At 51.4% G+C, this 14,464-nt stretch overlaps 1 protein-coding gene across 1 annotated transcript in view; it reads left to right on the top strand.

Annotated features, from left to right (window-relative positions):
• CHD1 (chromodomain helicase DNA binding protein 1) overlaps positions 1-14,464 on the top strand; it is a 295,481-nt gene that overhangs the window by 277,055 nt on the left and 3,962 nt on the right. Inside the window, exons 31-34 of the mRNA XM_075325063.1 lie at positions 496-735; positions 832-969; positions 12,921-13,099; positions 14,383-14,464. The exon at positions 14,383-14,464 is cut by the window's right edge and continues 15 nt beyond it. Coding sequence (XP_075181178.1) covers positions 496-735; positions 832-969; positions 12,921-13,099; positions 14,383-14,464 — 639 coding nt within the window. The remainder of the gene's footprint in view (positions 1-495; positions 736-831; positions 970-12,920; positions 13,100-14,382) is intronic.

Here is a 14,464-nt window from a genome sequence, read left to right on the forward strand (position 1 = left end):
GGAGAACTCCTTCAACGCTGGCATCATACATACTACCTGTATAGCATTTTCTGAGATGGGGCATGGGAAATTTGTTGCTATGTCTTTTCTTTCTTGCTTGATCCACTGTTGGCTAAAAAAAAATCTGTATGTGTGGTCCCTGCCTTAGATGAATGAAAGAGTATAGTTAGAATAGCTCAATAAATCAGAAGACGATATCCAGCAATGTTTGTCCTCTTACCACTTCGTTCAGTAACACAATGGTTGTGAGCTTTTCTAGATTTCCCATGTCTCCTAGGTCACAAGGGTTATAGGGTTTATGTGAACACCGGGTGGGATGCGGCGAGGTGGTTGGGGACTGGATGTAAATGCTCACAGAAATGTTTGCGACTATGGTAGTGCTGGTCTTTCCCCTCACAGTAGCAGCACACCACGGTCGGTTCAGGGCGTAATTAAATGCACTATGCTATTTTAAAAAACATTTTCCTGAATGTGACAGTCTTGTTTTTGTTGCAGGAAGAAGACTCTTCTGTGAAAAAAAACAATAAAAAAACTAAAGCAGAAAGAGAAAGTGAAGAACAGACAGAGGCAGAAGTCCCTTTAAAAAAGGAGCCAGAAGAGAAAAAGGAAACAAAGGAGAACAAGAAAGAGGTAAAGAAAGAAAAGAAAGATCGTGATGAAAAGAAAGAGGAAAAGGACAAAAAGGAAGCAAAAACAAAAGAGCTAGTAAAAGATAAAGAAATCAAAGAAGAAAAGGTCAGTCACATTCTCTGCACTTGGTGAGAGATTCTTCATTTATTCCACAGGCTACAGATAAACATTGACGACTTGTGACTTTCTTTTCATTGATAGGAAAATGATGTGAAACCAGAAAAAGAGAAGGCAAAGAAAAATATCTCTGCTGAAACCCCTGTTCACATTACTGCCAGCAGTGACCCCATTCCAATTTCTGAGGAGGCAGAAGAACTGGATCAGAAGACGTTCAGTGTGGTGAGTGGTTAAATAAGAAATTGGCTACATTGATTATGGACTTACACCTTTTGGTTTCTGCAAATTAATATCCACCTTTTCATGTTTCATTGACGCTCGTTTAAATATTTTGTTTGGGAATAGAAAAAAACATTTCTTTATCGTTCCTTTGGGAGACCCAGACCATGGGTGTTTAGCTTCTGCCTCCGGAGGACACACAAAGTACTACACTCAAAAGTGTAGCTCCTCCCTCTGAGCTTATACACCCCCTGGTAGCCAGTCCTAGGCAGTTTATTGCTTTGTGTCAGGAGGCATACATCCACACATGCATTCTCATCTGATTTGTTTGACTTTTGGAAAGAGTTTGAAGAAAAGCGGGTCCATGTCTGGACTCCCGGCATGTCCCTTCTCACCCCTCTGTGTCGGCGGTGTTGTTAAGGTTGATTTACAAGGCTGAAGCCTTACATGCCGCGCTCCTTCACCATCCCTTCTGGGCTATGGCTTGAAGTGGGAGCCAGCACGGTCTCCATGCCTGGCAGGAGTCCGGTCTCCATCCACAGCCCCTTGAGGATTCTGTTGGACCGGAGCACTCATCCCCAGGGACATGGCCCTGCATCTCAGCAGCTAAGTACCTGAGACGTTTATGTTGGGGGTCCCGGTTCTTTATTGGAAGGGGAGAGTATGCTGTATGTGATTGTTTTAACTTTTCCGGCAGGTTCTCTAGCTTTTGCCTGAGAACCGCGCCGATGGTGCCTGCTTGTCGGCCTCGCCGGAGGCCTAGTTTCATTTTCCTGCCCTCGCATGTCACTCATGCAGAGGGACAGGTTCGGCTCCTCCCGGCGGCCGTTCTACACAGGGGAGGGACACTCCCCACTGCTGGGGCGTCCCTCCTTCCCTGCAAGTCTCTATAGCCCTCCAGTTCCCGCTCTTTTATAGGAACGCCCCTAGTCCCGCCCCCTCTCTTAGCTCCGGGGGCCATTTCTCAGGCAGAGTTCACTCTGCTCTGGGACATCCTGCATTCTGCATCTCTGCTGAGGTGCTGCGCACTGGGGGACCGGGCTTCTGGATCTGGAGGGCACACAATACCGCGCTCAGCGGTCTGGTAAGCCACAGCCGGTCTCCGGTTGTGGACCTCTGTATATTCTCCCTGGGGTTCATTCTCTGCAGAGCCCCGACTCCAGCAGCATGTCTCACACAAGGAGGAAGGCTCCAAAGCTTTATTCTGCATGCACTGCATGTAAGCTCCTGCTGCCTGAGCCGAGCATTTATCCACATTGTGATGTCTGCTCTAACTTGGCGGTGCCACAGCCTGGAGTCTCACCCCCAGTGGTCTCTCAGGCTGCTGCTGCACCTGTGATTGAACCCCCGGCCTGGGTAGAGTCCTTTTCTAGGTCCATATCCCAGCCATTTGCTGAGTCCATGGGACTTTTTTCCAGGACTTTGATGAATATGCATCAGCCCCCCTCACAGGGTGCCTCTAATACTCTTGACAGAGGACTCCTATCCTCTGACCTCCGTCCATCGGAGCTCACGGAGGATACATCATCTGATCCCAGACCCCGTCCTTCTAAGAGAAGGCGCAGGGTTTCCCCCCCCTCCCCATCCCACGGCTCTGTCTCAAGAGCTGACTCAAGATGAGGAGGATGCCCTCACTGGGGGCTCGGAGGCTATGTATCCCATCGATTTCTCTGAGGGTGACTCAGATCTTAGTGATTTGATTGCTTCTATTAATTCTGTGCTGGATCTCAATCCGCCAGTGTCAGAGGTGCAACTCTCTTTGGCAGAAAAACATCAGTTTACCTCGCCTAAGAGAGTGAAGAGTGTGTTCTTTAACCACTCCAGTTTTCAGACCGCTGTGACCAAACCCAGGGCCTGCCCTGACAAACGCTTTCCAAAGCGTGGTTCTGATGACCGGTTTCCATTTCCACCTGAGGTGGTCAAGGAGTGGTCTCACTCCCCAAAGGTAGACCCTCCGGTGTCTAGGCTATCAGCCCGGACCATTGTCGGTGGCTGACGGCACCTCACTTAAGGATTCCACTGACCGTCAGATTGACCTTCTGGCCAAATCTGTGTATGAAGCTGCGGGGGCCGCGTTTTCCCCGACTTTTGCAGCAGTGTGGGCTCTCAAAGCCATCTCTGCTTCTCTAGAGGAGATGCATTCCCTCACCAAGGAATCTATGCCTGAGATGGTTACCTTAACTGCTCAGGCTTCAGCTTTTTCATCTTATGCCATGTCTGCCATGCTAGAGGCTGCTCACCGCACTGCGGTGGCTTCAGCTAATTCTCTTGTTATCCGCAGGATTTTGTGGCTTCGAGAGTGGAAGGCAGATGCTTCTTCCAAGAAGTTTCTTGCTGGGCTCCCTTTTGCTGGTTCACGGCTGTTTGGTGAACAGCTGGATGAAATCATTAAAGAAGCTACTGGCGGGAAGAGTACTTCCATGCCACAAACCAAGACCAGGAAACCCGCCCAGGGTAGGAATCAATCGAGGTTTCGTTCCTTTCGTTCCTCCAACTGGTCATCCTCTAAGCCTTCCGCCTCGTCCGCTAACTCAGCCAAGGATCAGAAATCCAACTGGTGCCCAAAAGCGCGTCCGCAGAAGACCGCAGGAGGTTCTGCCACTAAGGCAGCTTCCTCATGACTCTCGTCCCGCTCCAGCCACGTCCTTAGTCGGTGGCAGGCTCTCCCACTTTTGGCGACGCTTGATTAAAGCAAGTCTCCGATCAGTGGGTGAGAGACATCATATCTCACGGCTACAGGATAGAATTCTCTTCCAGCCCTCCAAACAGATTTTTTTCTCTCTACTCCCCCCTGCTCCAAGGCCGCCGCCTTCTCGCAGGCTGTGGCGTCCTTGCAGGCAAACGGAGTGATTGTCCCAGTTCCCGCTCAGGAACGGTTCAGAGGTTTTTACTCAAATCTCTTCCTAGTTCCAAAAAAGGACGGTACCTTCCGGCCCATCCTGGATCTCAAGCTTCTCAACAAGCATGTCCGGGTGCGGCATTTTCGCATGGAGTCTCTGCGATCAGTCATTGCCTCTATGACCCAAGGGGAGTTCCTGGCGTCCATCGACATCAGAGATGCCTATCTACATGTGCCAATCGCAGTGTCACATCAGCGTTGGTTACGTTTTGTGATAGGAGAGGATCATTTCCAATTCGTGGCTCTCCCCTTCGGGTTACCCACGGCCCCTCGGGTATTCACCAAGGTCTTGGCGGCAGTGATTGCGGTCCTGCACCTCCAGGGGTTAGCAGTGCTTCCTTATCTGGACGACCTTCTAGTCAAGGGTACATCCAGCGCAGACTGTCAGCGGAGTGTTTCGCTCACTCTCGCCACCCTAGCCCAATTCGGGTGGATTGTCAATCTTCCCAAATCCACTCTGACTCCGACCCAGAGTCTCACGTACCTAGGGATGCAGTTCGAGACTTTGCTGGCACTTGTGAAGTTGCCCTTAATCAAACAGCAGTCTCTCCGGTTAGCGGTGCGCTCTCTCCTGAGGCCCCGCCGTTATTCCCTCAGGCGCCTGATGCAGGTGCTGGGTCAAATGGTGGCCTCCATGGAGGCGGTTCCCTTTGCCCAGTTCCATCTGCGTCCTCTGCAGCTGGACATTCTCCGCTGTTGGGACAAGCGGCCTTCCTCCTTACAGAGGTTAGTGGCTCTGTCGCCACGGACCAGGAGCTCTCTTCAGTGGTGGCTTCGACCCCCTCTCCCTGTCCCAAGGGCGCTCCTTCCTGACTCCGTCCTGGGTGATTCTAACCACGGATGCAAGCCTATCCGGCTGGGGAGCGGTACATCTCCACCACAGAGCACAGGGCACTTGGACTCCGTCCGAGTCAGCCCTTTCAATCAATGTGCTGGAAACCAGAGCTATGCTTCTAGCTCTCCTAGCCTTTCACCACCTGTTGGCGGGCAGGCACATTCGAGTCCAGTCAGACAACGCGACAGCGGCTGCCTACATCAATCACCAAGGCGGGACACGCAGCCACCTGGCAATGTTGGAGGTCCAACGCATTCTTCAATGGGCGGAGGACTCCAAGTCCACCATATCCGCAGTCCACATCCCAGGCGTAGAAAACTGGGAGGCAGATTATCTCAGCCGTCAATCCGTGGACGGTGGCGAGTGGTCCCTGCACCCGGCAGTGTTTCAGTCAATCTGCCGCAAGTGGGCCACTCCGGACGTGGACCTACTGGCATCCCGTCACAACAAGGTTCCGGTTTACGTGGCTCGCTCCCACGATCCTCAGGCCTTCGACGCGGACGCTCTGGTTTAAGACTGGTCCCAGTTTCGTCTGTCCTACGTGCTTCCCCCTCTAGCTCTCTTGCCCAGAGTCCTGCGCAAGATCAGAATGGAGGGCCGTCGAGTCATCCTCATTGCACCGGACTGGCCCAGGCGAGCTTTGTATCCGGACCTGCTCCAACTGTCCGTGGAGATGCCGTGGCATCTTCCGGACCGTCCAGACCTGCTCTCGCAAGGTCTGTTTTTCCGCCCGAATTCTGCGGCACTCAAATTGACGGCGTGGCTCTTGAGTCCTGGATTTTGACGGCTTCTGGTATTCCTCCTGAAGTCATCTCCACTATGACTTGGGCCCGTAAGTCTTCCTCCGTCAAGATCTATCACAGGACTTGGAAAATTTTCCTGTCCTGGTGTCGCTCTTCCGGCCATTCTCCTTGGCCATTCTCGTTGCCGACCCTTCTGTCTTTTTTACAGTCCGGTCTGCTAGGACTGTCCCTCAACTCTCTCAAGGGACAAGTCTCAGCTCTATCAGTGCTGTTCCAGCGGCGTCTCTCCCGGCTGGCTCAGGTCCGCACCTTCATGCAAGGTGCGTCTCACATCATTCCGCCTTATCGGCGGCCCTTGGATCCCTGGAACCTTAACTTGGTCCTCACGGAATTGCAGAAACCCCCTTTCGAGCCCCTTAGGGAGGTTTCTTTGTATCGTCTTTCTCAAAAGGTGGCCTTTCTAGTTGCCATAACTTCTCTCAGGAGAGTCTCTGATTTGGCTGCGCTCTCCTCGGAGTCACCTTTTTTGATTTTTCACCAAGACAAGGTAGTTCTCCGTCCGACCCCGGACTTTCTTCCTAAGGTGGTCTCTCCCTTCCACCTTAACCAGGATATTTCCTTGCCTTCCTTCTGTCCGGCCCCTGTTCATCGCTTTGAGAAAGCGCTGCATACTCTAGATCTGGTGCGTGCTCTCCGGATTTATGTGTCTCGCACCGCTGCGCTTAGGCGGTGCACCTCTCTTTTTGTGCTAACCACAGGGCGGCGCAAGGGTCTCTCTGCTTCTAAGCCGACCTTGGCCCGTTGGATTAGATCGACCATTTCGGACGCCTACCAGAGTACTCAGGTGCCTCCCCCGCCGGGGATCAAAGCACACTCGACCAGAGCTGTCGGTGCCTCTTGGGCTTTTAGGCACCATGCTACGGCTCAACAAGTCTGTCAGGCTGCCACTTGGACTAGCCTGCATACCTTTTCGAAGCACTACCAAGTGCATGCTCATGCTTCGGCAGATGCGAGCTTGGGCAGACTCCCTCCTTCAGGCGGCTGTCGCCCACTTGTGAAGTTAGGCTCCGCCTACTTCTTAGTTTTTTCTGTTTATTCCCACCCAGGGACAGCTTTGGAACATCCCATGGTCTGGGTCTCCCAAAGGAACGATAAAGAAAAAGAGAATTTTGTTACTTACCGTAAATTCTTTTCTTTGTCGCTCCATTGGGAGACCCAGACAATTGGGTGTATAGCTTCTGCCTCCGGAGGCCACACAAAGTATTACACTTTAAAAAGTGTAACCCCTCCCCTCTGCCTATACACCCTCCCGTGGATCACGGGCTCCTCAGTTTTATGCTTTGTGTGGAAGGAGGCACACATCCACTCATGCATTCTCATATTAGTTATGTCGGTTGGAAGAAAAGAGGGCCCCCACGGGGCCCCCGGCATGTTCCCTTCTCACCCCACTATGTCGGCGGTGTTGTTAAGGTTGAGGTACCCATTGCGGGTACAAAGGCCGGAGCCTCATGCCGTCTCCTTCACCATCCCTTAGCGGCTCTGGGAGAAGTGGGATACTGAACGGTCATCCAGTTGCTGGGACCGTGCTCCCTCCGCAGCCCCTGTGGGAATCTGCCGGACCGGAGTCTATTCAACCTCAGGGACCGGGCCCTACAACTCTAAGGTACTCTGTGTCCCCATTGGGGAATGTGCAGGAGCGCACCTTCTTCCCGGACGCTGCGGCAGCTGCTGGATTGTGAAGACCGGCGGACTTCCGCGCCGACCGTGCCTGCTTGTCGGGCGCAGTCTCAAATTTAATCCCCGGCTTCATCGCGGCCTAGTCGCAAAAATCCCGCCCCCGGGCCTGCCTGTCAGGGGTAAGGGCGGGACTGCCGACCTGACGTCGGATGTGAGGGCTGGAGCATCCTGCATGTTTCCTCCCCCCTCACTGATCACTGTGGGGACCCCAGATTCCCGCACTTTCCTGGCGCCGCCCACGGCTCCACTCCTCCCCTGAGATCTCCGGCAGCCATTTTTTGGGCATTCTGCCGGTGGAGGATTCTCCGGAACAGCTCTGCAGCTCCAGGGGACCTAAAGCTGGGAATCTGGAGGCACACACTCCGCTTGTTAGCGGTCGGTAAGCCACACCGGTCACCCGGTGCTGGTCCCCCCTAGGGTGCCGGAATAGATACGTATTTATATATATATTTCTGTTCGGTCGGGCTGTATACCCTGTTTCTGCCCATATACCCTCAGTGATCATCCTCCTAGGAGACAACAGCATGTCGTCCACAAGGAGCAAAGCTGTTAAGGCACAGGGGTTTTTTGCGGCCTGTACCTCTTGTGGGGCTATGTTACCTGCGGGTTCCACCTACCCTCACTGTGAGCAAAGCTAGACCCCTGTTTCACTTGCTCAGCCGGAGCCTCGGTCACTAGTGGACCCCCCCGGCTCATGTAGACCCCCCCTGCTCCCCCTGTCCAGGCGCCAGGGACAGAGTTCTCCTCTTTTGCTGAGAAACTCTCTGAGTCACTTTCACAATCCATGGCTCAGTCTATGGACAAATGGTCTGCCAAGCTGCTAGAAGTTTTGCAGTCCAGACCGGTCCTTACACAGGCCCCGGCCCCTGTTGGATCGTCACCTCCAGGCCCCTCTCGGTCCGAGCCGCAGCGCGCTCCCAGGTTGGGCCCTAGGTCCCACGCGGAGGACTCCTGCCAGGACCACAGTCCTAGACGGGCTAAGCGGGCTCGCTGGGAATCTTCCCCGACTTCTTCACGCTGCTCGGGTTCCCAGCTTGAGGACTCTCTGGAGGACGAGGCGGACGTCGCAGCTCAGGGTTCTGACCCTGACGTCGCCCTTAACCTTGATACACCTGAGGGGGACGCATTAGTGAATGATCTTATCTCGTCCATCAACCAGGTGTTGGATCTCTCTCCCCCGCCTCCTACTGTGGAGGAGTCAGTGTCTCAGCAGGAGAAACACCAGTTTCGGTTCCCCAATACACGTAGTGCGTTCTTCGATCACTCTAACTTCAGAGACTCTGTCCAGAAGCCCAGAGCGGTTCCGGACAGGCGCTTTACTAAGCGCCTCACTGACACGCGTTACCCCTTCCCCGCTGCAGATAGAGCTCCTGGTAAAGTCCATCTATGAGGCCACGGGCGCGTCTTTTGCCCCGGCCTTTGCAGCCGTGTGGGCACTCCAAGCTATCGCTGCTTGTCTAAGATTAATGCTGTCACACGTAATTCTGCTCCGCAAGTTGCGTCTTTGACCTCTTAGGCGTCAGCCTTTTCATCCTACGCCATGAACGCAGTCCTGGACTCTGCTAGCCGTACAGCTGTAGCATCCGCTAACTCTGTGGCAGTCCGCAGGGCCATGTGGCTGCGCGAATGGAAGGCAGACTCGGCCTCCAAGAGGTTCTTAACCGGTTTGCCGTTTGCTGGCGAACACTTGTTTGGCGAACGACTGGATGAGATTATTAAGGAATCCAAGGGAAAGGACTCATCCTTACCCCAGTCCAGACCTAAGAGACCTCAACAACGGAAAATACAATCGAGGTTTCGGTCCTTTCGTCCCTCCGCCAAGCCCCAATCCTCTTCGTCCAGCAGGCAGGAGAAAGGCCAGAGGAACTCCTATGCGTGGCGGTCCAAGTCACGCCCCCAAAAGGCCGCAGGAGGTACTGCCTCCAAGGTGGCCTCCTCATGACTCTCGGCATCCCCTAACCGCATCCTCGGTCGGTGGCAGGCTCTCCCGCTTTGGCGACGCCTGGTGGCCACATGTTCAAGACCGATGGGTGAGAGACATTCTGTCTCACGGTTACAGGATAGAGTTCAGCTCCCGTCCTGCGGCTCGTTTCTTCAGAACCTCTCCGCCCCCCGCTCAGGTCGACGCACTTTTTCAGGCGGTGGACGCTCTGAAGACAGAAGGAGTTGTGAACCCCGTTCCCCTTCAGGAACGTGGTCGCGGCTTTTACTCCAACTTGTTCGTGGTGCCAAAAAAGGACGGATCATTCCGTCCCGTTCTGGACCTCAAACTGCTCAACAGACACGTGAGAACCAGACGGTTTCGGATGGAATCTCTCCGCTCGGTCATCGCCTCGATGTCACAAGGAGACTTCCTAGCATCGATCGACATCAAAGATGCTTATCTCCACGTGCCGATCGCACCCGAACATCAACGCTTCTTGCGTTTCGCCATCAGGGACGAACACCTTCAGTTCGTGGCATTGCCTTTCGGCCTGGCGACAGCCCCACGGGTTTTCACCAAAGTCATGGCATCCGTCGTGGCGGTCCTACACTCTCAGGGCCACTCGGTGATTCCCTACCTAGACGATCTCCTAGTCAGGGCCCCTTCTCGGGTGGCGTGTCAACACAGCCTTACAGTCGCTCTGACGACTCTCCAGCAGTTCGGGTGGATCATCAACTTCCCAAAATCCAAGTTGACACCGACCCAATCACTGACTTACCTCGGGATGGAGTTTCATACACAGTCAGCGGTAGTCAAGCTACCGCGAGACAAACAGCTTTCTCTGCAGGCAGGGGTGCAATCACTTCTTCGGAGTCAGTCACACCTCTTACGGCGCCTCATGCACTTCCTGGGGAAGATGGTGGCAGCGATGGAGGCAGTGCCGTTCGCGCAATTCCATCTACGGCAGCTCCAATGGGACATTCTCCGCAAATGGGACAGGAGGTCGGCTTGCCTCGACAGGAACGTCTCTCTTTCCCTTGCAACCAAGACGTCACTTCAGTGGTGGCTCCTTCCCAATTCTCTATCGCAGGGAAAATCCTTCCTACCCCCAACCTGGGCCGTGGTCACCACGGACGCAAGCCTGTCAGGGTGGGGAGCGGTTTTTCTCCACCACAGGGCTCAGGGAACCTGGACTCCGATGGAGTCTTCCCTTCAGATCAATGTTCTGGAAATCAGGGCAGTGTATCTAGCCCTATTGGCTTTTCAGCGGTGGCTGGAGGGCAGGCAGATCCGTATCCAGTCGGACAACGCCACTGCCGTCGCATACATCAACCACCAAGGCGGCACTCGCAGTCGTCAAGCCTTCCAGGAAGTCCGGCGGATTCTGCAGTGGGTGGAAGCCACAGCCTCCACCATCTCCGCAGTTCACATCCCGGGCGTAGAAAACTGGGAAGCAGATTTTCTCAGTCGTCAGGGCATGGATGCGGGGGAATGGTCTCTGCACCCAGAAGTGTTTCGAGAGATCTGTCGCCGCTGGGGAACGCCGGACGTCGATCTCATGGCGTCACGGCACAACAACAAAGTCCCGGCATTCATGGCACGGTCTCAGGATCACAGAGCTCTGGCGGCGGACGCGTTAGTTCAGGACTGGTCGCAGTTCCGACTGCCTTATGTGTTTCCTCCTCTGGCGATGCTGCCCAGAGTGTTACGCAAGATCAGGTCCGACTGCCGTCGCGCCATTCTCGTCGCTCCAGACTGGCCGAGGCGGGCGTGGTACCCGGATCTGTGGCATCTCACGGTGGGTCAGCCGTGGGCGCTTGCCACATAGTCCCACCTTACAAGCGTCCGCTGGAGCCCTGGGATCTTAACAGGGTGCTAACGGCTCTTCAGAAACCACCTTTCGAGCCGCTGCGGGATGTCTCTTTATCACGTCTTTCGCAAAAGGTGGCCTTTCTAGTGGCAATTACATCACTCCGGAGAGTGTCTGAGCTTGCAGCGCTATCATGCAAAGCCCCCTTCCTGGTGTTTCACCAGGATAAGGTGGTTCTGCGTCCGGTTCCGGAATTTCTCCCTAAGGTGGTATCTACTTTTCATCTCAATCAGGATATCTCCTTACCTTCATTTTGCCCTAATCCAATTCACCAATGTGAAAAGGATTTGCACTCTTTGGATCTGGTGAGAGCACTCCGGCTCTACGTGTCTCGCACGGTGCCCCTGCGTCGTTCAGATGCGCTCTTTGTCCTTGTCGCTGGCCAGCGTAAGGGTTCGCAGGCTTCCAAGTCAACCTTGGCTCAGTGGATCAAGGAACCGATTCTCGAAGCCTACCGTTCTTCTGGGCTTCCGCTTCCTTCAGGGCTGAAAGCCCATTCTACCAGAGCCGTGGGTGCGTCCTGGGCATTGCGGCACCGGGCTACGGCTCAGCAGGTGTGTCAGGCAGCGACGTGGTCTAGTCTGCACACTTTCACGAAACACTATCAAGTGCATACCTATGCTTCGGCAGACGCCAGTCTAGGTAGGCGAGTCCTTCAGGCGGCGGTTGCCCACCTGTAAGAGGAGGGCCGTTTCGGCTCTTGTTATTGAGGTATTCTTTTACCCACCCAGGGACTGCTTTTGGACGTCCCAATTGTCTGGGTCTCCCAATGGAGCGACAAAGAAAAAGGGAATTTTGTTTACTTACCGTAAATTCCTTTTCTTCTAGCTCCTATTGGGAGACCCAGCACCCGCCCCTGTTCCCTTCGGGCTGGTTGTTCTTTTGTGTACACATGTTGTTCATGTTGAATTGTTCTTTTGGTTCATGGTTCAGTTCTCCGAACATCCTTCGGATTGAATTTACCCTAGACCAATTTATAAGTTTTCTCCTTCCTGCTTTTACACCAAAACTGAGGAGCCCGTGATCCACGGGAGGGTGTATAGGCAGAGGGGAGGGGTTACACTTTTTAAAGTGTAATACTTTGTGTGGCCTCCAGAGGCAGAAGCTATACACCCAATTGTCTGGGTCTCCCAATAGGAGCTAGAAGAAAAGGAATTTACGGTAAGTAAACAAAATTCCCTTTTTTCTTATAGTTCCGTATTGGGAGACCCAGCTCCCTCCCTGTTGCCTGTTGGCAATTTTCTTGTTCCGTGTGTTATCACCGGCTGTTGTCGTGGACAGAGTCTCCGGTTGTTCCGGTTCTTACTCGGTTCTACTTGTGGGTGGCTATTCTCCTTCAGCTTTTGCACTAAACTGGCTAGGACTGGCTACCAGGGGGTGTATAAGCTCAGAGGGAGGAGCTACACTTTTAAGTGTAGTACTTTGTGTGTCCTCCGGAGGCAGAAGCTAAACACCCATGGTCTGGGTCTCCCAATACGGAACTATAAGAAAAAGAATTTACGGTAAGTAACAAAATTCTCTTTTTTTGAACAGAAAAATATAGGTTTGGCACTGTTTTTCAGCTGATTTGCATGTACCAACTACCTTAGGCTGATTTACCATTAAAAAAATGTTTATTGGTAAACCAGTATACAGTTTTCCCCTAACGCCATACATATGGGTTTTATCCTGACATCCATAAGCGTGTGGTGAGTGAAGAAAAGCTGTAACAGACTCTTAAATTCCACCTTTAGGTAGACCGCTCCATGCTTTTGCATATTTGTCAAGCGCAATGTGTTGCCACTGACTTGGTAGGATAGTAGTCATGTCTGGGGTATGCCATTTATTCTATTTTAGTATTTAATGGACAAATGATAAACTGTTTCTCGGGTTATTGATGATTTTCTTCTTGAACAATTATTTTGTTTTTTGATATCTCTATCGTAACGAACGTCATTGTCTTACAGTGTAAAGAGAGAATGAGACCTGTAAAGGCGGCATTAAAACAGTTGGATCGGCCAGAAAAAGGCCTCTCTGAGCGTGAGCAGCTTGAGCACACCCGGCAGTGTTTGATTAAGATCGGGGATCACATTACCGAATGCTTAAAAGAATATGCAAATCCGGAACAAATAAAACAGTGGAGGAAGTGAGTGAATAACTTTTGCCTCCCGTTACTCTTATAGAACACACAGCGATAGTGGTGGCAATTATATTGCTTTGTTTGCCCATATTTTCAGTGTTGTAATCTGATATTTGACATTGTGACAAATTTTTAACATGAAAGACTGGACTAAACCGCTTACTTTTTCTTAAGCTTTTCCTGCTCCCAACTTCCTGTCCTTGATATCTCATTCCATTGTTTGCCCAATAATTATACACATCCATGTCCACCTTAACCAGTTCTGGATAATCTTTAAACATCTGGGTAGTCTGCACTGTACTGTGTATTAACATTCGTAGATGTCATTGCAGAATAAGCTGCTTTTGTGACATTGTGCAGGTATTGCAGCAGGGAACTACCAAACACCCCAAAGAGAAGGCAGAGATGGTCCAACGCTATCTCTGCCTTTCTTAATTGCTGAACTAGGGGCGAAGTATGGGTTTCTGAGTCCCAGAAGACGCAAACAGCTTTGTAATGCAGGCAGGAACTTATGCTGAATTTACTCTGTAACTGGGGCTAATATATTACCCCAGTTACAGGGGAAATCCATGATAAAAAGAATATATATGAAGTTAAAATGCTCCTCTCCAGCAAAGACTTCAAGACTTAATGGAGGAATAGTGTGTGTGAGATAAATGAAAAATAAAAATTAAGAAAAAGTCTTTAAAAAAAGACTTATTGCTAGTACTATGAAAAGAGAGCGCAAGTTAAAATAGGTTTTAGCAGACCTTTGTGGTCATAAAAAACTATTGTGAAATATAGATATGCATTTCCTTTATTTCTGTACATTTTTCCCTGATATCAACAAGGAATAAAAATCATATAAGAAGCCCTGTGTATTGTGAAAAAAAGGTAAAAATTATTTAAATATCCAGTAAGTAAAAATGTTAGAGCCACTATATGCTCATGTAGGATAAGACCCCCAAAATGTCCAGTCAGGAAGTGTGAAAGTGGTGCAGTCCTGAACAAAAGAGTAATTCCACCCACAATGGAAATGTATTAGTTATGACAGCCAAACGTCGCGGTTTGTTATCAGGTCGGGTTTTTTTTTTTTAGCTAATACAAAAATGACGTGCAAGTTTTACAAAAATAGCTGCCACAACACAAGTTGTGTAAGAATGGCAGATATTGACGAAATCTCTAACTTAAGCAGCATTTTTCTCCCAATGCTACTGTGTTGAGTTATGGCAGTTATATAGAATACGCCACCTAATTCTTTTTTGATGGTATTCTTCCACTTTAATTGACTTGCTTTCATTTCTCCTTAGAAACTTGTGGATTTTTGTATCCAAGTTTACTGAATTTGATGCCCGTAAACTGCACAAACTGTACAAACACGCTATCAAGAAA

Source organism: Anomaloglossus baeobatrachus, chromosome 1, assembly GCF_048569485.1.
Source record: "Anomaloglossus baeobatrachus isolate aAnoBae1 chromosome 1, aAnoBae1.hap1, whole genome shotgun sequence".
NCBI classification, from domain to species: Eukaryota; Metazoa; Chordata; class Amphibia; order Anura; family Aromobatidae; genus Anomaloglossus; species Anomaloglossus baeobatrachus.